The following is a 27,936-nucleotide window of genomic DNA, read 5'->3' as shown; positions in this document are numbered from 1 at the left end:
TGAATTTATGCTCCCAAAGGACTGAGCTTCTTGATATGACCCTAGGGTGAGTAAAGTGCATGATCTAAGGTTGATGATAACTCTGAGCCCTCTGCTTACATGAACTTTCTTGCAAAGGAGGAAATAATATACTGAAACTGAATTTGGAAACCAAAGAACAGCATCAGAGAACAGCATCTGCTGGCCTCATCCTCATGAAATGATGCATAGTTAATGGATAGATGGATAGATGAATCCACCACTTCTGATGGCCTTTTATTTATTTTTTTCCTTTTTCTGTTCTCTTTCTCTCCATATATCTCTCCTTCTCCCCCGACCCCCTTCCTTTCTTGGGAAGTTGAGAGGGAAAGGGTAGAAGGACAGGGAAAAAGAAAAACACCTGTAGCACTGCTTCATTGTTGGTGAAGCTCCCATCCTTGCTGGGGGCTTAAACTGGGATTGTAGTGTATGGTAACATGTGAGATCTCCAAGTGCACAACCACCTGGCCTCAGAGACTTGTTCCTTTACAGGTGTTGATGTAAATACATCAGTTTGTAGTCATATCTCGCAATTGGAATCATTTCATCCTATCAAGGTTTACTTCCGCCCTTTGCCCTCATCCTTTGTGAGCAGATGTTAAACTTTGTCATCAGTCCAAATGAAATCTCTGCACTCATCATCACTCAGTAACACTTCATTGATTTTTCCTCCAATTCTTAGTTTTTATTTTATTATTTTATTTTATTATTTTTCTTATCTCTATGGATTTGAGTGTATACAATGATAAATAGGATGATTAATATGAGTTCTTTTGTGTTTAGCTTACTTCATCTAGTATAATGTCACAAAAGGTTATTACTGTTGTAGCTGGTATCAGATCTTCCTTTTAAAATTAAGTGTTCTGCTGCATCTCCATATGCTATTTTATTTATTGACTTATCTATGGATGAGGATTGTTTGGTTTTTTAGTTTTTTTTTTTTACCAGCTCTGGCATATGGATTGAACCTGGAGTCACTGGTGCTTCAGGCATGAAGCTCTTTTTGCATAATCATTATGCTATCTCCTTAGCACAAGCATTTTTTTTTTTGTTTCTACTTTTTAAGGACTTTTTTTTTTTTTTGCTTTTAGGAGAAGCTAGAGCTTCAGAAACAAAAAATCCAGTATGCAAGAATCAGAGGAGAAATATTAGACCCCCATAGGACCTTGCCTTAAACGTGGGCCCCCATAGGACCTTGCCTTAAACGTGGATCAACAATCTTCTGAAGGGAGGCTGGACAACATACTCTATCTTCCACCTGAAGAAGATAGGGCCTGAAATTGGGATAGCTTGGAACGTTACTACTCATCACCACAGAATTTGAGCTCAGATCTACAGGGATGCAGAGGTCACATAGGCTCCTAAGCTGAATATGGGCCCCAGATCACATCAAATCGATGGGGTTTACAGTCAACAATATTTATATACCTTCCCAATATTTTAGAGTTACTCTCTTCTCTGATCCAGCTTTCTGGTCCTTTTCCCAGCCATGACATCATCTTCTCAGACAATAACTTGGATCCACCTGTATATCAGATGTAAGGCTCAAAAAACAAAAACAAACAAACAAAAACTAGTATAGTCATGGGCCCTTTAGAATATAACTAAAATAGGCCTACTAACTACCTACAAAATGGAGACCCCCCAAACCTTCATCTGCACTATTCTAGCCTTTAGGTTCATGATTAGTAAACAATTTGTTTGGCTTTATATGTTAACTCTTTTTTTCAGTCATCAGGTTCCAGATGCTACCATGATGCCAACCGGACTTCCTTAGGCAGATGAACCCACCAATGTGTCCTGGAGCCTCACTTCCCCAGAGCCCTGCCCTACTAGAAAGAGAGAGAGAGAGGCTGGGAGTATGGATCAACCTGCCAACGCCCATGTTCAGTGGGGAAGCAATTACAGAAGCCAGACCTTGTACCTTCTGCACCCCATAATGACCCTGGGTCCATATTCCCAGAGGGATAAAGAATAGGAAAGCTATCAGGAGATGGGATTGGATACGGAGTTCTGGTGGTGGAAACTGTGTGGAGTTGTGCCCCTCTCATCCTATGGTTTTTGTCAGTGTTTCCTTTTTATAAATAAAAGTTAAAAAAAAAAAAAAGAAAGAAAGAAAGAAAGGTAAGACTAAGAAAACTGCAGAGCAATGAAGTCAAATTGAAAAAACAGATCCAGTGTCGAAACTGTAAAAGGCAGTAGCCTTGAAGTTCCCTTTTTATAGAAGTTTTTAAGTTCCTTTTAGTATAAGTTGCTTGTAGTGTGAGATGGAAAATTCCTTGCCCTTTCCCCCTTGAAGAACAGGACCTAATCAGTAAGCCACCGGTTGTTTACCAAGAATCAGTAAACCACTGGCTGTTTACCAAGACCCTGTAAACAGGCAGAGCTTATCAGGGCCTTTGCACTAGGAAATGATTTTCTAGGAAGGGGCAGCTGATGGCGGAGGGGATGTGGTGACCCTACCTGGCTAGATTCTATTGGTTGTGTGATTTTGAAATGTTTGAAACCAGCCCGCGCTTTGCTTTGAATGGATCATGCTTTTGTTAAGTTTGAAATGATTGGGTTTTGTGTTCTCTATAGCCTGTTATTGGATGTAGGTTGATAAGGTGATGTGTTCCCCCTCGCTGAGTGTAGTCTGAATTCCTATAAATTGTGTGGTTTGAGCCTTGTTCAGGGTTGAACTGGTAGACTGCTGTCAGTCACCACTCGGCCGGATTCGAATTCGTGAATAAACATCTTTTGCTTCCTTGCAGTGGATGGTGGTTTGATTTTTGCTCACTAACGGAAACTTGAAGGGGTTGGGCAGTAGGGCAGCAGGGTTAAGCGCCCTACTTGTGCTTTGTGGCCAAAGCACAAGGACCTGAGTAAGGATCCCTTTCAAGCCTGGCTCCCCACCTGCAGGGGACTCACTTCACAAGCAGTGAAGCAGGTCTGCAGGTGTCTTTCTCTCCCCCTCTGTCTTCCCCTCCTCTCTCCATTTCTCTGTCCTATCCAACAACAATGACATCAATAACAACAGTAATAATAACTACAACATAAATAAGGGCAACAAAAGGGAATAAATATAAAAATGTAAAAAAAAAAAAAAAGAAAGAAAAACAGATCCATGAGGTCAAGAAGCACATTCTGGAACTAGAAGAAAATCGTCAGGTTTCAATCTAGAAATTGCTATAGGTGAGGCTGTACATTTGGAGGAAAGAAAGGAGATGGTAAGGATGCATGAGAAATAGCGAGACCCAACTGCCTCATTCAAAAGTATGTACTATATTGTGGAGAATTTAAAGTAATGCTTCTTTCTGATATGCATTAAAAATGAAGGGTGGCCTCCCCTAGATATTGATATTCATAGATATTAAAAATATCTATGTGGATCAGAAATTTATAACACAAATGAGTGAATAATTTGGCCAAATGGAAACATAATTTTACTGCTATTTATTTGTCTTCGTCCAGATGACTGCCAAATTGTCTCTTCAAAAATTTCTCCAGATGGCTGGTAGGTAATAAAGTAGGATAGTTAAAGTAACTAAAATAACTGATAATCTTTTTCTAGTTTCTTTGTAAAATTTTTGCTCCAAATATCTCTACAGTACCTCTTTTCAGCTACATAAGGGTCTAATCCATTTAGGTGAATGCCTGGGGCTGTTGATTCTAATTCCTATAATTAAACGAGAGGTGGCACTGTAAGTTTAAGAACGTAGCATAACTGTTCCACCACTACAAATTACCTGCTGCTACTATTTTAGTAGCGCAGAAGCTCTGCATGCGTCTGCATTCATCACTAAGAACATTTGTGATAAGCAATTTCTAACATGGACCCATCTTTAAAAAATAAATAAATAAAAAGAAGGTCAGTGTATTACAGGAAAATTTGTGTTACATGATGACTGTAAAACATAAATTCCCCAATAAAGGAAAAGAAAGAGAGAGAGAAGGAAGGAAGGAAGGAAGGAAGGAAGAAAGAAAGAGGAAGAAAGGAAGAAAGAAAGAAAAAGAAAGAAAGGAAGGAAGGAAGGAAGAAAGAAAGTTCATGTTACAGCTCAGAAAGAAAGAAAGAAAGAAAGAAAGAAAGAAAGAAAGAAAGAAAGAAAGAAAGAAAGAAAGAAAGAAAGAAAGAAAGAAAGAAAGAAAGAAAGAAAGTTCATGTTACAGCTCACATGCTGCAGGGCTGAAGCTGTGTGGAAAGCAGGGAGTTAAGTTTACTTCTTATCAGTAGTTTCAGGTAGATTCCTACCAAGCCTAAACAACGTTCTGCCTCAGCACCCACAGAAGGGGAGAGAAACAGAAATAATGTAGACCTGCTTTACCGCCTGTGAAGCGACTCCCCTGCAGGTGCTTCCAAGCCACGTGTGCTTAACCCTCTGCACTACAGCCTGGCTCCCAGCCCTCAGCTTTTTATCTTTTTCAAACTAGGTGCGGCACAAGCTGATTGGTTGTCTATCTCCCCCGCCCCCTCCATTTTCTCTCTGTCCTATCCAATGACAACAAAATAGAATAAACAGATGACTACCAGGAGCAGTAGATTTGTAGTGCAGGCACGGAGCTCCAGCAATAACACTGGAGGGGAAAAAAAAGGAGGAAGAGGAAAAAGAAAGAAAAATAAAATATAATGTAAATCCAGGTAGAGTCATAAATTTGATCTGTTTTCTTTGCTATTTCTCTGTATGTTGAACATTCAGTGCTTATTTAATAGATCTGCATGAACGATAGATTTAAAAACTCTAAATATACCATAGATGGAGTTACACTCGACCCATATTATCTTTCTTTCTTGTCTTCTTTATTTTCAATAACAAAGTCTTCCTGCTTCTGCCACAACAGTAAAACCATTTGATCTTGACAAGTGTTAACTCCATGGAAATACCACATCTGATCTTCAGTGTAGAAGCTGGTTTAGAGTCTCACAGAAAACTTTTGACTATATTTATTTATTGTTGGGGGGGAAAAAAAGACCCTTTTTTATTGCTGCCCTCATTTGTAAGCTAATTATTTTTTCTTATAAACTCCAGCCCTGGTTACATGTAATCCATTCTGTATCTTATCATGATTCCTGTGGATAAAAGTACAAGACAACCTCTAGATGTCTTTTCTTTCTATGAAAGGAGCTGCTATGTACAAATGTGTACACACACAACTGGGAACCAACAATGATTTTATTGTTCATGGTAGATAAAAATTGAGCTTACATAAAAGTTGGGCTTATTGGTCCTGGACTCTAGACTCTGTTGCCTTGACTATAATACTACAATTTGTTATTTACTCTGCACCAGGCTAAAATGAGTAAAATCTATTTGCAGGTATCTTGTTTGTAAACATTTGTCAGATTCTAATTGTTTTCTTTTTGTATTAAAATTCAACTATGGATGTATATGAAACAAAATAAATGGGGATGATTTTTCTCCATATATATATATATATATATATATATATATATGGAGAAATATATATATATATAGAGAGAGAAATATATATATATATATATATATATATATATATATATATATATCATATCTTGAGTTTGGGGGAAAAGCAATATAATAAAAGTGACCATATTGTGTCCTTTGGGAAAAAATGGATGGAAATGGAGGTGATTATGCTTAACAAAACTGATAAAAAGAAGAAAGATAAATACTGGATGCTTCACTTATATGTGGAATCTAGAAATCAGATACACGTGAACTTGGGGGAAAAAAGCAAATAAGCTGTTTCTTTTTTAAAATTAAAGTTATCTTTTTAAATTATCTTTATTTAGTTATTGGATAGAAACAGGTAGAAATCGAGAGGGAAGAAGGTGATAGGGAGGGAGAGAGACAGAGAGACACCTGCAGCCCTCTTTCACCACTTCTGAAGCTTTCCCTTTGCAGGTGGGAACCAGGGGATCGAACCTGGGTCCTTGTGCATTGTAACATGTGCACTCAACCAGGTGCACCACCACCTGGCCCCAAATGAACTGTTTTTAAAACTTCAGAAAACTATGGTAGTTATCTTTGGAAAGGTTGAAAAGGGATACAGAACTTTGGTGGTAGGTTTGGTGTGGAACTGTACACTGTAATCTTAATAATCTTTTAACTTACTATTAATCACAGATTAAAAATAAAAAATAAGTAATAATATATTATTCTATTATCCTCTGTATCCCTCTTCAGTGGGTTTGGATCTTTGATTTTTTTTTTTTCTAGAGAATTACTCAGGTCTTGCTTATGGTGGTGCCAGGGATTGAACCTGAGACCGCAGATACTCAGATATGATAGTCTTCTGCATAGCCATTATGCTAAAGTCTTACATGGTTTTCCTGCATGTGAGATTTCACACCAGAGGCAACTTTTTAAAAAATTAAAATTTTTTTTTCTTTATTAGATAGACAGTCAGAAATTGAGAGGGTAGGGGGAGATAGAGAAGGAAAGAGAAAGAGAGACACCTGCATCTCTGCTTTACCACTCGCAAAGCTTTCCCCCTGCAGGTGGGGACCAGGGCCTCCCCTCGAACCTGGGTCCTTGCGCATTGTAACGTGCGCTCAGCCAGGTGTGCCACCACCTGGCCCCAGAGGCAACTTTTTACTCTTTTCTAAAAATAGTTTTTAACTTTATTTATTTTATTTGATAGGACAGAAAAATTTAGAGAGAAGGGAGAGAGACAGAGAGATACCTGCAGCAGTGCTTCACCACTCATGAAGCTTCCCTCTGCAGATGGAGGCTGTGGGCTTGAACCTAGGTGTTGTGCACTGTAATGTGTGCACTTAACCAGGTGTGCCACCTCTTGGTCCCCCAACTTTAAAAATTATCTTTTTTATTTATGTATTGGATAGAAACAGCCAGAAATAGAGAAGGGAGTAGATAGAAAGGGGGAGAGACAGAGAGACACCTATAGCCCTGCTTTACCACTTGCACTCCTCATGGGGCGCGAGCGCTTCCACACTACGATCATCATCTCTGGCATTATGCTATTCCACTGCAGAATACTGTGCCCCAGTATGGTTCCGTAGCCCCCATGTCCACTTGGTCGATTCCAAATTATATTCCTCCATGAGGAAAATTTCTGGAGCCATCCGTTCCACCCCGGTTCCATGGCTGCCAGTTCTTAGCAACGTCGCCCCACCAGATATTCGTCGGGATGCGGCATCATCTAAGTTCATTTCCCACGTCTATGCTCGACCGGACCTGCCAATATACGCGGATATCTTTGCCCACCTTGTCCAACGCTTGACGTCTCGTCACCCAATCTGGTCTCCTACGCCTACACTGAACTTCTCTGTTCCAGACTCTTGGAAACAGAGTTGGCAGTCAGCTGAGGTAAAGAACAAACACCTCATCACAGACCCCTGCAAGCGTCAACCCGGCTTTGACCTAGCACGTTATGATTGGGCCCTCCTCAATCGCTATCGAACAGGCCATAGCTGGTGAGCCGCTATGTTCCATCGCTGGGGAGCCAGAGACGACCGAACTGCCCCTGCAGCTTCAGACAGACTATGACCCACATATTCAACGACTGCCACCTCTCCAGATTCAAAGGAGGTCTGGAAACTTTACATCAGGCTCAACCTGACGCTGTTGACTGGCTACGGAAGAAGGGCAAACGCTAGAAGAAGAACCACTCGCAAAGCTTTCCACCTACAGGTGGGGAGTAGGGGCTTTAACCCCATTCCTATGCACTCTAATATGTGTGCTCAACCAGCTGCTATATCACCTGTTCCCCCCCCAATATTTTTACTCTTAAAAATTATTTATTTATATGACAGATAGGGGAGAGAGAGAGAACCAGAGCATAACATTGGCACATGCAATGCCTACAATCAAACTTCAACTTCTGTTAAGTATAGGTCAAAGCAGATTATCTACATAGGATAACTGTCTTGCTGCCCTGTTTACTTTCTTATACTATTTATCAAACAAATCACATATTAATAATAAGTTCACCTTCAGGAAAAAAATACAAGATCTGAGGTACATAATTTACCACCACTTCAGGAGTTCCATAGACCTGGAAATATAATTTATTATATTTTAGAGCATTCCACAGTAAATATCAGTTAATTTCATCAACAGATGCTTACAGCTATTCCTTAAATTCATATAAAAAGAAAACAAGAGAGAGTGACTGTGGGTGCTCTCATATAGAACTGGTGAAATGAAGCAACCCAGATGTCCAACAACAGCTGAGTGTCTGAGAAAGTTGTGGTCTATATACACAATGGAATACTACTCAGCTATTAAAATACTGAATTCATCTTCTTCACCACATCTTGGATGGAGCTTGAAGGAATCATGATAAGCGAGATAAGTTAGAAAGAGAAGGATGAATATGGGATGATCTCACTTATAGAGAGAAATTGAAAAACAAGAACAGAAGGGAAAACACAAAGCAGAACTTAGGCTGGCTTTGGTGTGTTGTGCCAAAGTAAAGGACTCTGGGATGGGTAGTAGGGCTCGTGTCCTGGAACATGTTGGCATAGGAGGACCTAGTGGGGGTTGAATTTTTATGTGGAAATCTGGGAAATGTTATGCATGTACAAACTATTGTATTTTACTGTTGACTGAAAACCATTAATCCTCTAATAAAGAAATTGAAAAAAAAATGGTTGCCAAGGTAGAAGAGCTGTTCAGGTGTGGCAGGAGTCAACCTGCAATGGCAGACAATAAATAAATGTTAACTCTGCCCTCTACGAGGCAAAAACAGCATGTGGACTTCTTTTTTTTTTTTTTTTTTTGGTCCTAGTCCTCATTCCTTGCCCTCCCCCCTCCTTACCTTCTTTTGTTTAGATAACTTTCTTTGTCTTCCAAGACCTGGGAAGGGGACGGGACTTATTTCATATTTTAGAAACTGGACTAGGAGTTAGATGGAAGAACTTTTCTGAAATGAGAGTGAACTGAGTGTCAATTTTTGTTACTCAGTAAACCAATTACAGAACATTGTTGTTGAAATACTATTATTAAAATCCTGCAAGTTAGTTAGTTTATTTATTTTAAGCTTTATTTATTGGCAGAAAATCAGAGAAGTCAGAGCACTACTCCAGTAGATGTGGCACCAGGGATCAAACCTGAGGCCTCATGCATGCAAGTTTGATGATCTACTGCAGAGCCATCTCTTTAGCCAAAACTGGTATCTCTCTTAGTCAGGGATGATTCAGCTGATATTTTTTGTTCCTTTTCAAGTGTCTTAATCAGCTGGAACCAGTTTTACCCACTGATGAGGAATAATCTCATCTAGAAATCTGGGAGTTGGAAGCATGTTGACTGGAGTCCCATCTGCTAGCAGGTGATGTCAGAGTTGCAGTTACGTCAACCTTATGAGAGAACCAAAATAGTGACAAGTCACAGTGCAAACTCTCCTAGTCTTGTAACTGTTCTTTGCAGTTATTTTCTTGTAAAAGACTTGTGATGGAAAAGTACAGTTGAGAAAATATAGTGGAAGCCTGTATATGTAGCAGTATTTTTTAAAAAAGAACTTATCATATGATTATATTTGATTAGATTAAACTAGTAAGCCAAAAAGGCCACATACTGGTAAGCATCAGATGGTTTCTGAAAATGTTAGAGTTAAGACACAAGAAAATACAATTTATTTGAGAGGACAGAAAAAAATTGGGGAGGGGAGAGGTAGAGAGGGAAAGAGAAAGACACCTACAGCCCTCATAAAGCTGAGGGGAGAGGGGTCAGGTCTTGGAACATGATAACAAAGGAGGACCTAGAGAGGGTTAAATTGTTATTTGGAAAACTGAGAAGTGTTACACATGTACAAACTATACTATATTTTACTGTTGACTATATCCCATTAATCACCCCCCAATAATGAAAAAATTGTTTTCATTATTAAAATTACATTCCTGGTCAATTTCTATCACATTTTTTTTTCTTACTTGGCTCTAGGAAAACAGTTTTCATGTATATTGGTGTTCATGTATCTGTTGCCTTATACAAATCCCTAAAGTACATTATCTGAAACAGGAAGAGCATACATTTAAAATTTAGGAGACTTATATGTGTTCTGAGTCCTGTGTAAAATTTTGGGACTTCAATAATAAGCTATCACATTAGCTATGTTATTTTACTTTTATAATCCTCAATACTGTAGCTATTGAATAAGATGGGAAGAGTTCATCTCTGCTCCAACAGCACATGCATGACTCCTAGAAGTCCTATATGGAAGATCATGGGCTTTGGAGAGGATAATAACCATGTTAACTCCGGTTAGTTGTGGTCCTTGGCTAAGGCAACTACACAGATAGCCTGAGCCAGATGCAAGGACCTTAAGAACTGACAGGTTTCAAGGTTGAGAGAGACTAACTTCAATTTCCATACAACTGATCTGAAGAGATCTAGAAAGTTGCACATAAGACATTCTAAGAAGAGATAGTCTCATATGAGTGACTTCACCTTCCCCAAGGCCTGCTTCTCTGATATCCTCAGACCCTTTATCCAGATTTATTATTGTTCTATAGCTCTGTGCCTCCCCCTGAGATGAATAACAGAATGAGCTATTTTCCTATACTTAGAACTGTGTTAAACTTTTAATAGATACTTAATAATTTTTTTATTGATTTGAAGGACATAAAGAATCTAAAAATATCCAAATAATCAGCCTGAGTCGGGGGGGGGGGGAGCAAGCACAATAATATCACTAGCAATAATCATGTACTATTCCCTCTATCTTTCATTGTGTTCATTCTCTGATTTCTAAGAGCCTTCCTTTCTCCTTTCTCCCCAGTAGAAACACTGAGATGTCAATATTTGGAACTGCAGGCTGATTAATATATTAATTTCTGGTGATGACAGACCTACTGAATTGTGTGCCATAGCAACAACCAATAAATATGTAAGAGAAAAGTTAAAATTGGTTTAATTAGAGAAAATTAATGATAAAAATGGATTGTTTTATTCCTCTGGATATATATATATATATCTCCTCTAGGCTTATTGCTGGGGCTCAATGTCTGCACCATGAGTCCATTGCTCCTGAAGGCTATTTTTTATATTTATTTATTTATTTATTTTCCCTTTTGTTGTCCATGGTTTTTTTTTTGTTGTTGTTGTAGTTATTATTGTTGTTATTATTGATGTTGTTGTTAGGACAGAGAGAAATGGTGCGAGGAGGGGAAGACAGAGAGGGTGAGAGAAAGACACCTGCAAACCTGCCGTGAAGCGACTCCCCTGCAGGTGGGAAGCCAGGGGCTGGAACCAGGATCCTTATGCTGGTCCTTGCGCTTCATGCCACATGCACTTAACACACTGTGCTACCACCCTACTCCCCTGAAGGCTATTTTTCCCCCTTTTGTTGCCTTTGTTTTATCGTTGTTGTGATTATTATCATTGTTGTTATTGCTGTCGTTGTTGGATAGGACAGACAGAAATGGAGAGAGGAGGGGAGACAGAGAGAGGAAGAGAAAGATAGACACCTGCAGACCTGCTTCACCGCTTGTGAAGCGACCTCCCTGCAGGTGGGGAGTCAGGGGCTAGAACCATAATCCAGTCCTTGCGCTTTGCACCATGTGAACTTTTTAAAAAAAAATTTATTTATAAAAAGGAAAAACTGACAAAAACCATAGGATTGGAGGGGTACAACTCCACACAATTTCGACCACCAGAACTCTGTATCCCATCCCCTCTCCTGATAGCTTTCCTATTCTTTATCCCCCTGGGAGTATGGACCCAGGGTCATTATGGGGTGCAGAAGGTGCAAGGTCTGGCTTCTGTAATTGCTTCCCCGCTGAACATGGGCATTGGCAGGTTGATCCATACTCTCAGCCTGTCTCTCTCTTTTCTTAGTGGGGCAGGGATCTAGGGTAGAGAGGCTCCAGGACACTTTGGTGGGGTCATCTGCCCACGGAAGTCTGGTTGACATCATGGTAGCATCTGGAACTTGGTGGCTGAAAAAAAGAGTTAATATATAAAGCCAAACAAATTGTTGACTAATCATGAACCTAAATGCTAGAATAGAACAGATGAAGAGTTGGGGGGGTCTTTGTTTTGTAGGTAGTTAGTAGGCCTATTTTAGTTATATTCTAAAGAGCCCGTGACTATACTAGTTTTTTTGATTGTTTGTTTTTGTTTTTTTGAGACTGACATCTGATATGCAGGTGGATCCAAGTTATTGTCTGGGGGAGATGATGTCATGCCTGGGAAAAGGACCAGAAAGCTGGATCAGAGAAGAGAGTGGCAAACGCTAGAAGAAGAAGAGAAGAGAGTAACTCCAAAATATGGGAAAGGTGTATAAATATTGTTGACTGTAAACCCCATCGATTTGGTGTGATCTGAGGCCCATATTCAACTTAGGATCCCTGTAGATCTGATGCCATGTGAAATTAACCCACTGTGCTACTGCCCAACCCCCCTCTGGTTATATTTTTATGGTCAGATGTTGGTAAAGAATCAGTGTAATTCCATTAAGAAAATAAGTAAAACACTCACATGTTGAGGAGCAGGAAAAATGCAAACATTATAAATTCTGTTGGAAACAACTCATCTGAATAACTGCAGATCCAACTGGATATTTTAGGCTGTACATGAATTAGGAAGCATTCCACCTAAAAGACAGAAAGGATTCCCAGTACTATGTAAAGTGGAAGGTATTTATGAACAGGAGAAAAGGAGAGATGGCTCATGCAGTATAGCTCTGACCACCATATAGGAACACCATGCAATGGAGAAGTTTCTCCAGTGGTCAAACAGTGCTGTGGTACCTCTCCTCCTTCTCTTATGTCTCTTTCTCTCCTTCTTATTGTCTATCTGATCTGAATATATATACAGACAGACAGAAATAGAGATTATAAAGATAGAGATAGATGATATAGTCTGCCAGAAGCAGTGATATAGTGCTAGCACAAAGCCCCGTTGAAGTCCTGGCAGCCAAGAAAAATTACAATTTTTTTAAAAAGAGAAAGTGGAGGGTGGGCAGTGGTGTACCTGGTTGACTGCACATGTTACAGTGTTACATGCTTGTTACAAGCCCCCAGCCCCCATATATGGGGGGAAGCTTTGCAAGAAGTGAAGCTGTGCTGCAGCAGTCTCTCTCTCCCCCTCTCTATCTTCCTCGTCCCTCTAAATGTCTCTCTGTCTTAAATAAATGAATAAGGAAAGAAATAAAATATTAACTAATAAGATAAATAAATAAAAATATAAATCAAGATCTGGGAAGATAACATTATGTTTATACAAAAAGTCTTACATACTTAATGCACTAAAGACCCCAGGTTCAAGCCCCAGCACCACCATAAGTCAAAGCTGAGTAGTATTCTGGCAAATAAATAAATAAATTATTGATTCAGGCAAAGTGCCTTCTTTTGGTGGACCAAATGTCTATAGGTAGATTACCTGACAGGAAAAAGTCAGTATGACAGAGTAAAATTACACTGCTAGGAGGGACATAAGCCGTGTGTGTGTGTGTGTGTGTGTGTGTGTGTGTGTGTGTGTGTGTGTAAGAGAGAGAGAAATAGTATGACACAGTTTCACACCTCCTAGAAGACTGGGCCCAGGGTCCATTCAGGCAGCTGTCAGAATCCAAGTTTACAGTCTTCTGCCTGTTCCCTAGACTAACACTTAAGTACATGTATATTTAACATTTATCATAAATGCCTTTTATATCATATATCTATATATTACTATCACGCTACTTTTTTCCATCACACCCTTTAAAACAATTTAAAACAATAAGGAACCTAAAACAGCAAAAACTTACAAGTGGGTTGGGAAAGTTTCTGGATTCCTAAGGGGCCTGGCTGCAAAAGAAGCAAGGTCTCAAGTCACAATCTATGAAATGATCTTTGTTGGTGTCTTGATTTTAGACACTATGTGCTTAGAACGCAAAACAGTTTCCTGGTCTTCTCTACCTCCTCTTTTTAGTAATTATTTGTTTATTTGTAGGATATTATTCCTGCTGTTTCTCTTCCTTTGAGGTCAAACTGAATAGGAAACATTTGGTTATTTCTACAGTTCCCGCCCCAAATCAAAGAGTCCCGCCCACACAGTAGTTTCACTTCTGATGTTAATCGGTACAGTGAACTTCCTCCTGTAGGCCTCTGGAAATGGCAGTTTGACTCTCAGCTTTGTAACAAATCATGGAAAAGTCCAAGACAAGGTTTGCTTGGTGGAGGGCTGTGGTGGGTGGTGGTGGTGGTGGTGCTGCTGCTGGTGCTAGTGGTAGTGCATGTGTATTTTAAGAATGTGTGTTTTTGCTTAAGTGTTTGATCTGAAAATGGTCAAAATGATCAGAACTGTAATAACTCTCCCTACTGTCTGACTTTTTGTTCATTAGCTTCTATGTCACATGTTAGAAGATCCAGGATTTGAGGTGAGTAAAAGGCTAAAAAAGGGGCCTGTGAGGAGGGGAGGGTCCCCCCTCCTCCACCATCATGTTCCAGGACCTGAGCCTTCCCACCCCCACCCCAAAAATCTTTTGCTTTGGTGTAACACACCAACTATTTATTATTCTTGGTGTTTGGTAAAATATGAAAGAGTTTCACTTTCTTTTGCTGAATTCTTTCTCTCTCTATGTACTTTTTTTTTTTTTTTTTTTTGTGAGGAAGCCTATTTGGCTTTTCTCTTTATTATTCAGTCAAAGAGAATTTCTGCAATGGTGCAATATTCTCTTACAGGGCTACCAAACAGCCAAAATCATGTGCAAACATTAAGAAGTTGAAATGTAATTAGTGGGACTGAAATACTGACCCTTAAATTTCATTTAATATTTATTAATCTTGGTTTACATGGGCACAGGTGATAATGTTCACTAATTATAAAGATGGCAGCTATGTATTATGCAGTCTCTCAATTCTAGTCCATTTCTCTCAGGAAAGAAGACTTCAAGGTCTGTGGAAGCAATAAAATAAAATAAAATAAAATAAAAGGCTCAGGTGAGGTTCGGTACCATCACTGTGGAAAACTGGTGGCCTCAAACTCAATTCTGAATCGTTTCAGTAAATACCATGGCATCTGCCCTCTCAATATCTGAGAAAATGAGGGAGGAAGCTACCTGTTCCATCTGTCTACAGCTGATGACAAAACCAGTGAACATCGACTGTGGACACAGCTTCTGTCGCTTGTGCTTAGTGGACATCACTAAAAACCAACACTCTTTGACGTTTCAGGGGATGTTGAACTGTCCCCTGTGTAGGTCACCATTTCAAAGTACAAGTCTCCGGCCTAACAAGCAGCTGGAAAATCTCATTGAAATTATTAAGGAGATGGATCATGATGTGTGTAAGGATCATGGAGAGCAGCTCCACCTATTCTGTGAAGACGATGGCCAACTCATCTGCTGGCGCTGCGAATGGGCACCACAGCACAAAGGGCACCTTACAGCTCTTGTTGAAGATGTCTACCAAAGCTATAAGGTGAGTGTGTGTGTAGTGTGTGTAGTGTGTATATGTGTGTGTGTGTGTGTGTGTGTGTGTGTCAGAGGTAAGACAGAGGACACCAATAAGTACTTGATCTCATGTTGCTTCCCAGTGCCTGAGATTATAGATTATTTAACCTAAAACCATAGATTATATCCTTAAATAAAATTTCATAATGTTATTCTTTTGAAGACATAGTTTATAACAGTTCTATTATTTATTTATGTATTTATTTATGTATTTATGTATTTATTTATTTTGCCTCCACGGTTATTGCTGGGGTTCCATGCCTGCACTACAAATCCACTGCTCCTGGTGGCCATTTTTTTTTTCTATTTTATTGGATAGAACAGAGAGAAACTGAAAGAGGAAGAGGAGATGGAGAGAAAGATAGATACCTACAGACCTGTTTTGCCACTTGCGAAGCATCCTCCCTGCAAGTGGGGAAGTGGGGGTTCGAACCTGGATTCTTGCATGGGTCCTCATGCTTAGCACTATATATACTTAACCAGGTGCACTACCACCCAGTTCCCTAATGGTTCTCCACTGAGTCAGCTCCCAAGTACGCTTCAGTAGGCCCATGAAACTCATTCCCTATCCTCCCTTGCTGTGATGAGCTTCTCTGGAGTCCAATGTGCACAAACCCACATATTCATGCTTAATTTTTTAAATTCTATATGTTATTGTATAAATCAAAATGTGCAAGAGGATGTGACAGAGTCAAAGATGCACTGACTTTCAAATGTCCTATGGTCAGGATCTGGGTGGTGGCACACCAGGTTAAGTGCACATAGTAACAAAGCACAAGGACCCTCCCACTACAATCCTGGTTTGAGTCTCCAGCTCCCTACCTGCACAGAGGGGGGGGGGTGTCACTTCACAAGAGGCAAAATAGGTCTGCAGGTGTCTCTCTGTTTCTCTCCCTCTCTATCTTCCCCTTCCTTCTCAATTTCTCTCTATCCTATCAAATAAATAAATAAATAAATAAATAAATAAATAAATAAATAAAATGCCCACCAGTGGGTTTGTAGTGCAGGCACTGAGCCCCAGTGATAGCCCTGGAGGATATATATATATATATCCTATGATCTAGTAGAGTAAACAAGTGAGCAACAAAAAAGACTGCTTGGAGTCACTGCTTCAGAAGGTGAGAAAGACCCCATTGAGTGGAGAGTGAAGGACACACACAAATAAACTATACATAGAAGAGTGGAGAAAAGTGAGGGTATCCTAAAGGGAGCACAACTGAGGAGGCACAGGCATGGGAGCTTGCTTGATTTACCATGACTGGACCAGGAAAAGCCCAGTGATGATCTGAACATAGAAATAGGGCCCAGAAACTTAGCATCAACTCAGAGTCAAAATCATAGTCCAAAATATGAAGATTAAGATCATTTTTATTTATGGAATGAAGGATCATGTTGATATTAAAAAGAACATTCTGATACAGACAAAATTAAGGGACTTTCAGATCATAACATTCAGGTTATTACCACCATATGAAGAGGAGAGCAATTTTAAGCAAGATTAAAGGAGGGAATTCAAGAAATGTAAAGATCTGAGCTTTTAAAGAATAAAACTGAGGGAAGGAATTAAGGTAATTTCTATTTCTCAATCAAAAGCATGTACAGAAGGCTGTTGTTGGCTGTGAAGGAAGAAAGGAAAGAATGAGAAAGATATTGCTGCTACATTCCTTCTCTGCCCTGGCCTGATCTGAGGAAAATGTCCCCAGCATGGGTCCACATGATCCCCCTTGCACAAGGCAGAGATGGTCTTCCATGAAAGACTTGTCATAAAGAATATGACTTCTTGGTCAGGATGTATCAATATCGACTCGAAAAATTATCAGTTCTTCTTGGAACTCCATGCACCGTTAGGTAGCTGTAATGGAACTATTTTCTACCAAGTAGTAAGAAAAGGAGCAGCACCATTGTAAACTCAGGTGTTAGTACTTAGACTGAATTTTAGTTGTGTCAAATTACTAGGTGGGTGACTTTGAACATGTTATTTAAGCATTGTGCCTTGATTCCCTCTCCTGCAAATGTCAATAGTAGCTTCCCTTCTCCCCCAACATATACACATGATACACATGAGATTTATTTACATTTTAAGGGCATTAATGGAAAATAACACCTGGTGTGCATGGCAAGGGTAATATAGTATTTTGTAGAACTGGTTAATGAGTGTGCTGGTGAATTAGTGAGTATGATTATCAGGTTTACAGAGGCTAAGGGAGAACACTTTTAGTATTGACCACATAGCGGATTGGCTTCCTTTTAAATGGGTGGCATTTTCATGAGGACATGAGAATCTGTTCTGCAAAAATAACCTTAAAGCTTGATATACATACTAAATTTTTGTTCACTTTCAAAAAGTTTGGGCTTCTTTTATTAGTGCTTAGCACAGTTACATCAGAAAAAGCAAAAGTTCAAAGCAAATTAGCCAAAAATTTCAAGGAGAATACATGCTGTATGTGAGTTTCATAGGGTATTAGGACCTTACTGTACAGATATTCTGTCCATCAATCCTACATACTTATCACCCACCTAAACCATCATGACCCTCTGTTTAGTGGGGACATGATTATCATCAGAAGATATAGGTCAGACTCTTGTCTATGGGAAGCTGTTGTTTCAGACTCTCGTTTCCATGACAAACAACATGCGCTCATATCTTTCCAGGCCACAACAACTAGAGCAGAGTTTATTGCTCATAGCCTTCATAATTACATATCTCAGTTGCATATCCAAAGCTATCTCTGTGTATAGGGATTTCTAGGTTCTTCTCATTCCTAAGTCCCAACAGTTGTCAAATTGTTTTATTTTATTAACACACTTTTTTTTTCCTACAGAAAAAGCTCCAGGAAGCTGCAACCACAGTGCGTGTCCATGAATACAAGTGTAGGGTTCAGAAACTGTTCACAGAAGATCAAATAAAGGAATGGGAGGTAGAAATTTGAGTTTATTAAGCTAAAATCACTTTTATTGCCATCACTGTTAACCCTGGAACTCAGTGCCAGTAGTATGAATCCACCACTGGCTACCATTGTTTCCTTTTGTTTGTTTGTTTATTTCTATTTTTTATTTGCTAGGACAGATAGAAATGGGGGGGGGTAGTAGAGAGGGAGAGAGAGAAAGACAAATACCTACAGATCCACTTCAGTGCTTGTGAAGCTTTCCCCTGCAGGTGGAGAGCAGGGGCCCAAACCTAGCTCTTCACCCATGATAATGTGTGCACTCAATCAGGTGCACCACCACCCAACCTGCTAAAACTATTTTTTTTAATGCTGGAACTTAAGTACAGGCAATAATTGGGAAGATCACAATGTTTTATTTTCACTAAACCAGACTAACTGCAAAAAAAAAAGAGTTATTATTCTGTTAGTTGTCATATCCATAAGAACTTATCTCTACAACAATTCAATACTAATTGGCTAGAATTTTAATATGATTCAATTGGGAGAACAGAATTTCTGTGTCTCCTTACCTATAGAACCATTCTTAAGTAGGTTTCAGAATAAATCATTTAGCTTGTCAGTCTCATGTATAGGGATGAGTAAGTGGACTCTGGTTTAATGGATAAATATGCCTAATAATTGTGATTAAAGTCTGCCACCTAGACCTGTTGAAAACTGTGGATTTACCTTACCGCCATAGCTGTCTTAAAGTCCCATCTTGAATATGCTCTTCACAGGCTTCTTTAAACAATGAATAAACATGTCAGTTATTTCAACCACTTTGAAATTGTTGTCCACTGTACATATGAACTTAATTTTGTTTATTGACTCATCCATAGATGTACATTTGTTTTGTTTTCAAACCCTTTGAATATACTGTCTTCATCCTAGGAGAAGATAGAACTCAAGAGACAGGAAATCCAGTCTGACTTTACAAATCTTCATAACTTCCTTCATGAGGAGGAGAAGTCTTATCTTTGGAAACTGGAGAAAGAAAGAGAACAGATTCTGAAGAGACTGCGGGACAGTGAAGTCAGTCTGGATAAAAAGAGCCATGAACTCCAGACTCACATCCTGGAGCTAGAAGAGAAATGTCAGGGTTCAGCCCAGAATTTGCTACAGGTGAGGCTGTGCAATTAGAGAAAGGGAAGAGTCTGTTCTTCATCTATAAAGAGGAGTTTGTGAGGAAAGCATGAGAAGACTGGCAAGGCCTACCTGCTGTACTCAAAAGTGGCATATCAATACGTTATTTTAAGTACACATGTATGTTTTAGGGATCATCTCCAGTAGTCTATCAATTGCCTTCATGTGATAAAGAATATTATAGTCCCTCTGAGTAGATATGGTTTGTAATTTGGCAAATGATAGCATGAGATAACTTTCGTTATTACATCTGTTTCTGTTTCCTAGCACAAAATTCTGATGTCAGACTGCTAAAAGATTTTTCAAGATATAGTGAGTTATAAAATGGGTCAGCCAAAATGAGGCTTATATTATTTTCTTTCTGTCCCCCTTCCTCCCTTCTTCCATCCCTCGCTCGCTTCCTCCCTTCCTCCTTTCCTCCTTACCTTCCTCCTTACCTCCTTCCCTTCCTCCCTCCCTTCCTTCCTTCCTTTTTCTTCCTTCCCTCCCTTCCTCCTTCCCTTCCTTCCTTCCTTCCTTCCTTCCTTCCTTCCTTCCTTCCTTCCTTCCTTCCCTTATTTCCTTCCTTTCTTCCTTCATTCCTTTCTACAAAATCACTACTCAGCTTTGACTTCTGGTGGTACCAGAGATGGAACATGGAACCTCAAAATCTCAGGCATGAAAGTCTATTGCATAATCACTATGCTGTCTTCCTGCCAGGGGGAATGATAACCTTTTCCATTATTTGTAGAGCTCTAGGCCCAAGAGCTTTTATGGGTCTTTCTTTTAGCTGAATAAAGCAGACAGATCATTACGGTAAATGCCTAGAGCTATTTTGATTTCCATAATAGAATTCTCAACTGAAAAGCCAAGAATGTTTTGTGAATACTCAGTCACCTCTTGGAGTGCCTGCTCTCTTTAGTAATCTAATCTCAGGAACTCTTAAATTCACAACTAAGGATCTTCGTGGTAAGTGATCACTAATATGGGCTCATCTAAAGAATATTAGGTCACTAAAAACAAATCTTGCCAAAGGGACTATAGACATACTCCTGACCTTCTTTGCCAAGTAGTCCATAAACTAAACTGACTGTAAACACTATAATTCTCTATAACTCTCTGCAATTAATATAATACATTCAGAATGATAAACTTCTTAATAATTTTTTATTCTAGGCAACTGAATAGGAATCACTTTATGTGGAAATACATCAACATCTAATGCTGGTGTCACTCTATTTATTCATCTTTTAGAAAAACTTCTTATAGAGAATTAATTGGGACCAGCAACTGAATAATGTGCTTGATTTGTCATGCCCACAGTCTAGACTCGATTCTGGACACCACCACATGTTGGAAGTTTCAGTGCTGTGATATGCCCTGCCCGCCTCTATCCTTGGTTGGCTCTCTCCTTAATTACCACCAGAATTATTTCTGGGGCTTAATGCCTACACAATGAATCCCCTGCTCCCAGTGGTCATTTCTTTTTCTTGTTATTGATAGAGACATAAATTGAGAGAGAGGGGAGAAATAAAGAGGAAGAGAAAGAGTGACAACTGAAGCACTACTTCCGCACTCATGAAACTTCCCTCCTGCGGGGGCTTGAACCCTTGTCCTTGTGCATAGTAATGTGTATGCTCTGTCTGGTGTACCACTGCCCAAACTCTGAATCTCTATATCTGAAAAAATTGGCCCAGAGTTGTGAAGCCCTGGTGATGAGAGAAGAGTAAAGAGAGGGAGAGGGGGAGAGACAGAGGGAGGGGGAGAGAGAGAGGGACAGGAAGGAGAGGGAAGGAGAAGAGAAGGGGGCGGGGTGAGAGAATTTCATCATGTACCAAGCCCCATGAAATATTGATGCTCTCACACTTAACTCTTTGTCTCTATCTCTCTACAGGATGTGAAAAACACCTTGATCAGGTATGTGAAAGAGTGTATGAAAGCTAGTAGGAAGGGGTATGTCTTTATAGAGTTAAATAAACTGTTATACTGAAAAAATCTCTGATGAGCTCTTATTCTAGGAGTTCAGGAATGAAACTAGAAACACCAGAGGACATCTCTTTGGATATTCACACTATATGCAATGTTCCTGAATTTTATTTTGATCTGAAAACCATGTTAAAGCGTTATCAAGGTGAGTGAATTGAGGAATTTCTGGACTGAAAGAATGGACAGGACTGTAAATGGTGATCAAGTATACCATCTGTCCCTAGTCAGGCTCATAGCCTGAGAGATTGCTCTGCTATTAACGAACTACCTGTTATAAGCCTATCAACCCTCTTGTTTAAATATCACTTATAATCAGTTTGTAGGTGGAATGTTAAATTCTGTTGACATTTTCTTTTCCAAGGTCCAGTGCTTAGACAGGGACATAGCAGACTGGCTACCTGTGAACACTCTTCTAATTTCTGTGTTCCATTTACTAGCTTTGTCATTGCAGGCAGATCACCTCCCCAACTTCCCCATCTGAAAAAACATGAAATTATTGATAGTTTCTATATGGGTAGGTTATTGTGAAAATTAAATACAACAGTCTGTCTAGTTTTCAAAACAGTATCTAGGACATAATGTTTCTTTCAACCAATTCTCAGCAATGCAAAAAAAAATTGTGACACTAATGATTTTAATATCTTGACCCACCTATCATTGTAAATGTTAGAAAGATTAGGAAAACTGTTCTAAATTTGAGTTTCCTTTCCACTTGAGTCTCTTAATTATTGATTTCTATCCCTGTCTAAGCACCACCCCTTATGTTCCATTTTTTGAAATTAAAACTTTTAAAAAATTTTAAAAATATTCATTTATTCCCTTTTGTTGTCCTTGTTGTTTTATTGTTGTAGTTATTGTTGTTGTTGTTATTGGATAGGACAGAGGGAAATTGAGAGAGGAGGGGAAGACAGAGAGAGGGCGAGAAAGATAGACACCTGCAGACTTGCTTCACTGCCTCTGAAGCGACTCCCCTGCAGGTGGGGAGCCAAGGGCTCAAACTGGGATCCTTAGGCCAATCGTTGCACTTTGTGCCACCTGTGCTTAACCCACTGCACTACCGCCCAACTCCCAAATTAAAACTTTTCAATATAATAATTAATAAAAATAAATTGTGATATGAAAAATATAGAGAGAGATAGACATAAAACAAAGGTTTGTTTTCTATATCTCTGTATATTTACTTATTCAGATAGTATTAGGTCTTTTCTTGGTATGTACATACATTTAATGAATTATTTTTTTAATTTCTTTTTTTTTAAGATTTTATTTATTTATGAGAAAAATAGGAGGAGAGAGAAAGAACCAGACATCACTCTGGCACATGTGCTGCCGGGGATCGAACTCGGGACCTGATACTTGAGAGTCCAAAGCTTTATCACTGCGCCACCTCCCAGACCACATTTTTAAAAAATTTCTATTAGTGATTCAATAGTATCTTACACTTACAAAATTATAAGATAATAGGGGTATTATGCCATACTATTACCACCAACAGGGTTCTTTGTTCTCATACTATGGAAACGGAAATAGTTCTTCTATGGCCAGAGATATGGGCTGAGTATATATACATATTTCTTTGTTTTAACCATTTTTATTTACTTCTACAACCCTGTCTTCACTTCTTTTTTTATTTTATTTTGTTACTATCTTTATTAATTTGTTGGATAGAGACTACCAGAAATTGAGAGGAAAGGGGATGATAGGGAGAAAAACAGAGAGATGCCTGCAGCACTACTTCACTACTTGTGAAGCTTTCCCCCTGCAGGTGGGGGCCAGAGGCTTGAACCTGGATCCTTGCACACAGTAACATGTGCACTCAACCAGGTGTGCCACCACCTGGCCCCTTCACTTCTTTTCTATGTCACACCTGCACTTATTACTGCTTGTGGGTATCCTTTTTTTATCCTACCTCTCATGTAAGAGAAATAGCGCCTGACTTCCTCTGGTGTTTTTTAAGTTCTCTTCCATCACAATGATAGTCTAAAAACAAAGATTCCTGCTCATAAATGTTCTGGGTCCTAATAGAATTGGGATTCAGAGCTCTCTGATCATCTTCTCGTAACAATTCCTCCTCTGGGGATACGGACCACAATTTTTTTTGAAGTGCAGAGAGAAGGAGTTCTGATTTCTGTAACTGCTTCTCTACTGGTCATGGATGTTGGCCAGTTGATCCACACCCCCAACCTGTCCCTATCTTTCTCTAGTAGGTAAGGCTCTGGAGAGGGGTTCCCAGAAATGTTGGCAAAGTCAGTTTACTAGGGAGGTCAGGATGGAATGGTAAACTTTTGCTTTGACTCTCTCATTCATGTTCTTTTACTATGTTGCTTTATTGTTTAATTTTTACTTTCCATTTTTAGAAATTCTCTTTAGGTTTCTCTGTTCTTTTTCCAACTTAAGTTGTGCACTTACGTTAGTGATTTTCAGCTTTTTTTTTTTTTAACACAAATGTGTAAAGACTATAAATAATCCCCAAATTCTTACCTAACATCACTGTATTTATATGTAACATTTTATAATTATTTTCAGAACTAAAAATATTTGTATTATGGTCTAGAAGAATTTATATTCTCTAACATCTAGAAGATTTTTATGAGTTTTTAAAATTACTTTAATTTTTTTTTTTTAGTTAAAACTAATGGATTGAGATCATATCATAGTCCACAGGGTATACATTTATTGAAATTTGTTTAACTTTTTTTTGGACTAATTTTTATTCAGTTAATTCATATCACATTCCCTACCTCAGGAAAGTGCATATATTCTGCCTTTTAATTTCTGTTTTTTTAAATATGTTTTAGATTGGTCTTGTTGAGTTATTTAAATCTTTCATATTTTTAATTTCTCTGATTAGTTATGGAGAGAATGTTAATAGCTCATATCATTGTAGAATTTTTTTATTTAACTTTCTCATTCTATAAATTTGTGTTTGTATATTTTGAGACAATATTGTACATGCATATTTGGAACTGTAATATCTTCCTAGTGAGTTGTGTATCTTAGTATATGCTCTTTTTCATGTTTAATATTTTATTTCATAGTTTTATGTTATTATATAAATATAACAGCTGTACAGCTATAGGATCTATCATTTAACTTTCAACCTCTCTACCTTTTTGTTTAAATTTACTTATAAATAGTTTGTAGGTGGAATATTAAAATCCTGTTGACATTTTTTTCCAAGTATGTAGCTTACAAATTACTTTAAAATACTGATTATTTAAGATAGATGTATAGTGGTAATAAAGATATTATCATCATTATCATTATTATATTTACATTTACTTATATTTTTGTGGAACTAAGCCCTCATGTGTATGCAGAATGATTTTTCCTGCATTACTGTTCCTTTTCCTTCTTTCTTTCTTTCTTTCTTTCTTTCTTTCTTTCTTTCTTTCTTTCTTTCTTTCTTTTTTCCTTTCTTTCTTTTTCACCAGAGCACTGCTCAGTGCTTGCTTATGGTGGTGTAGGGAATTGAACTTGTGACATGAGTCTCATACACTAAAGTCATTTTGCATAACTATTATGCTATCTCCTTAGCACTGTCACTGTTGACAATAGCGATAAGGAGAGACACTAAAGCATCAGAGTTTCCCAAAGTGCAGGCATACCTTCAATGCAGTGTAGGGGTCAAGCCAGGTCCATGTTCTAAACTGAGTGATTTCCTCCAACCCCAACAATTTTGTTGTTGTTCTTATTATTATAGAAATTATTGAATACTTACCATGTACCAAGAACTCGGCATATATCAGTCTAGTCAATAGCCCCCACCATTCTGTCTGACAAATATGATGATTCTAATTTTATTTTTAATAAAATGATGATCAGAGAAAGATTAAGACAGCTGGGAAGAAACAAAGGTTGTACTGGAACACAAGCAGTTTTTATTTAAAATGAATTGTGGGCTGGCAAAATAGTTGTCTTGGATAATAGGCTGTTTTGCCATGTGTATGACCCAGGTTTGAACCTGGTCCCCAGAGCACTGAAGGAAGCTTCAATGGTGTTTCTTCTCTCTTTTTTTTTTTAAATATTTATTCCCTTTTGCTGCCCTAGTTGTTTTTTATTGTTGTAGTTATTGTTGTTGTCGTTGTTGGATAGGCCAGAGAGAAATGGAGAGAGGAGAGGAAGACAGAGAGGGGGAGAGAAAGATAGACACCTACAGACCTGCTTCACCAGCTTGTGAAGTGACTCCCCTGTAGGTGGGGAGCCAGGGACTCGAACCGGGATCCTTATGCCGGTCCTTGCGCTTGGTGCCACATGCACTTAACCCGCTGCGCTACTGCCCAACTCCCTTCTTCTCTTTTTCTATCTCTCTGTCTCTATGTGAAAATATAAGTCAGGAGTTGTGAAGCATTGGAGATGACAAATAAATAAAATGAATTGTGCTCTCAAAACCTAAAACCTTTCTTTCTTTCTTTCTTTCTTTCTTTCTTTCTTTCTTTCTTTCTTTCTTTCTTTCTAGTCAGTGTGACTCTGGATCCAGATACACCTCATCATGAACTGATTCTGTCTGAGGACCAGAGACAGGTGACTTGCGGATGTAACCAGAGGAAGATTATCTCTTCTAGAAGATTCAGCATCTTACATTGTGTCTTGGGCTGTGAGAGTTTCACCTCAGGAAGATATTATTTTGAAGTTGATGTGGGAGAAGGAACTCAGTGGGATTTAGGAGTGTGTCTGGAAAATGTGCCGAGGGATATTACCACGATTCAGGGACCTCACTCTGGATTCTGGGTCATCAGACTGTGCAATACAAAAGGGTATGTAGCCCTTACTTCTCCCCTAACTTCTCTTCCTCTGAAGGAGAAGCCCTTGGTTGTTGGGGTCTTTCTAGACTATGAGGCTGGACTTGTATCGTTTTACAACATGACTACTGGTTCCCATATTTTCACCTTCCCCAAGGCCACCTTCTCTGATACTCTCAGGCCATTTTTCCAGGTTTATCATTATTCCCCTTTGTTCCTGCCTCCCCCACATGAGTAAGGCAAAGAGGAAAGTTTCTTTTCTGGTTTATCCAGCATAGAAAACATAATGTCAATCCAGATGGGGTAAGAAATTTATCTTCTGGGGCCTGGGTGGTGGCTACCCAGCTGAGGGCACTTTATCATGCCAAGGACCTAGCTCAAGCTCGAGCTCCCCACCTGTGGGGTGTGGGTAGGGTAGAGGGAGTTTCACTAGCAGTGAAGCAGGTCTCTTTATTTTTTCTCTGTCCTTCTTTTCTCCCCTCCCACTTTCAATTTTTCTCTATCCTATTAAATAAAAAAAAGGAAAAAACGTCTGGCAGGAGCAGTGGACACATCTTGCAGGCATCAAGCCCCAGTGAAAACCCTGGTGGCAATAAAAATAAATAAATAAGTAAATAATCACCTTTTTTAAAAGCATTTTATTTATTTATTGGATAGTGACAGAGGAGGAGTCAGGTAGTGGCACATCTGGTTAAGCACACATACTACAGTACAGAAGGACCTGGGTTCAAGCCGCTTGTTCCCACCTGCAGGGGGGAAAGCTTCAGGAGTAGTAAAGTCAAGCTGCAGGTGTCTTTATGCCTCTCTACCTCTCTATCTCCCCCTCTTCTCTCAATTTGTCTCTATCCAATAATAAATAAATAAAATGCCAGACCTTCCACCTTCTGTACCCCATAATGACCCTGGGTCCATACTCCCAGAGGACAGTAAAGTTATCAAGGGAGGGGATTGGATACGGGGTTCTGGTGGTGGGAGTTGTGTGGAAATGTACCCCTCTTAGCCTATAGTCTTGTAAATATTTCCATTTTATAAATAATAATAAAAAATAAATAAATAAAAGAAATTGAGAGGGAAATAAAGAGGGAGAGAAGGAAAGACCTGCAATACTAGTCTATTGTTCATGAAACTTACACCCTGCAAGTAGGAACCAGGGGCTCAAATCACTGCCCTGCCCCCTAGAAATTCGTCTTCTTCACTGTTATTGTTATATATCTAAAAGAGTAGTGAGTTTTAGTGGATAATTGTTAAAACTACACTGAATGATAGGATGGGAAGATTATGCCATAGACAATCAACATCAGCGGAAGGAAAATCAAGATGATAACTGTGATCATGTATTACTTTCTCCATCCCACTTCAGTGAGTCTAGATCCTGAGAAGGACTCATAGTATCTCTTTATGGGAAGTTCCACGTTATGACTCGAGTCAGTGGTAATATAAAACAGTTTAACTGGGGGAAATTCACACCACAGTAATGCCAGCAAACAAATCAATTAGCAATAAAGAGACTAATATCAACATACAGTTCAATTAACATCACTGAAAGGGTGTTCCAGGAGCCATTTCTCTGCTTGATAGAAGCTAATCCTTGAAACAACAGAAGCCCTTGAGATAAGTTTCTAATTCCCATAGGAAGGATGTTTGCCAGAAACTAAGTGACATACCATATAGTTATAGTGACAATACCATATAGTTATAGTTTAACAAAAAATAGTTGCAAGGGACCCTCCAGCATCTCTGCCTCCCCCTTCCCCCTATACTCCCCCTTCCCCAAAGCCTTAAAATGC

General features: G+C 39.0%; 1 protein-coding gene across 5 annotated transcripts; it reads left to right on the top strand.

The window, feature by feature from the left end:
* Positions 1 to 4,531: 4,531 nt before the first annotated feature.
* On the top strand, positions 4,532 to 27,936 carry LOC103123932 (E3 ubiquitin-protein ligase TRIM38-like). 5 transcript variants are annotated; one of them, XM_060189230.1, is made up of 9 exons: positions 4,564 to 4,639; positions 9,168 to 9,270; positions 14,023 to 14,085; positions 14,799 to 15,340; positions 18,195 to 18,290; positions 19,191 to 19,421; positions 21,316 to 21,338; positions 21,440 to 21,552; positions 25,867 to 27,936. In XM_060189230.1, the coding sequence occupies exons 4-9, from the start codon at positions 14,933 to 14,935 to the stop codon at positions 26,385 to 26,387; spliced, it is 1,392 nt and encodes a 463-aa protein (XP_060045213.1). In that variant the 5' UTR covers positions 4,564 to 4,639; positions 9,168 to 9,270; positions 14,023 to 14,085; positions 14,799 to 14,932; the 3' UTR covers positions 26,388 to 27,936. The 5 variants fall into 5 exon arrangements, with proteins under 5 accessions (XP_060045212.1, XP_016048661.1, XP_060045213.1 ...); XM_060189229.1 differs by lacking the exon at positions 9,168 to 9,270 and having other exon boundaries at positions 4,532 to 4,639; XM_060189232.1 differs by lacking the exon at positions 4,564 to 4,639 and having other exon boundaries at positions 8,147 to 9,270.

Source organism: Erinaceus europaeus, chromosome 4, assembly GCF_950295315.1.
Source record: "Erinaceus europaeus chromosome 4, mEriEur2.1, whole genome shotgun sequence".
NCBI lineage: Eukaryota > Metazoa > Chordata > Mammalia > Eulipotyphla > Erinaceidae > Erinaceus > Erinaceus europaeus.
The sequence above is the reverse complement of the archived record's forward strand: the minus strand, read 5'-3'. Positions and strand labels throughout refer to the sequence as shown.

Coding starts and splice junctions, on each gene's coding strand:
- LOC103123932 (XM_060189229.1), top strand. CDS start 14,933: ATGGCATCTGCCCTCTCAATATCTGAGAAAATGAGGGAGGAAGCTACC. Junction 18,291..19,190: donor ATCAAATAAAGGAATGGGAG/GTAGAAATTTGA, acceptor TCTTCATCCTAG/GAGAAGATAGAACTCAAGAG. Junction 21,339..21,439: donor GTGAAAAACACCTTGATCAG/GTATGTGAAAGA, acceptor CTCTTATTCTAG/GAGTTCAGGAATGAAACTAG.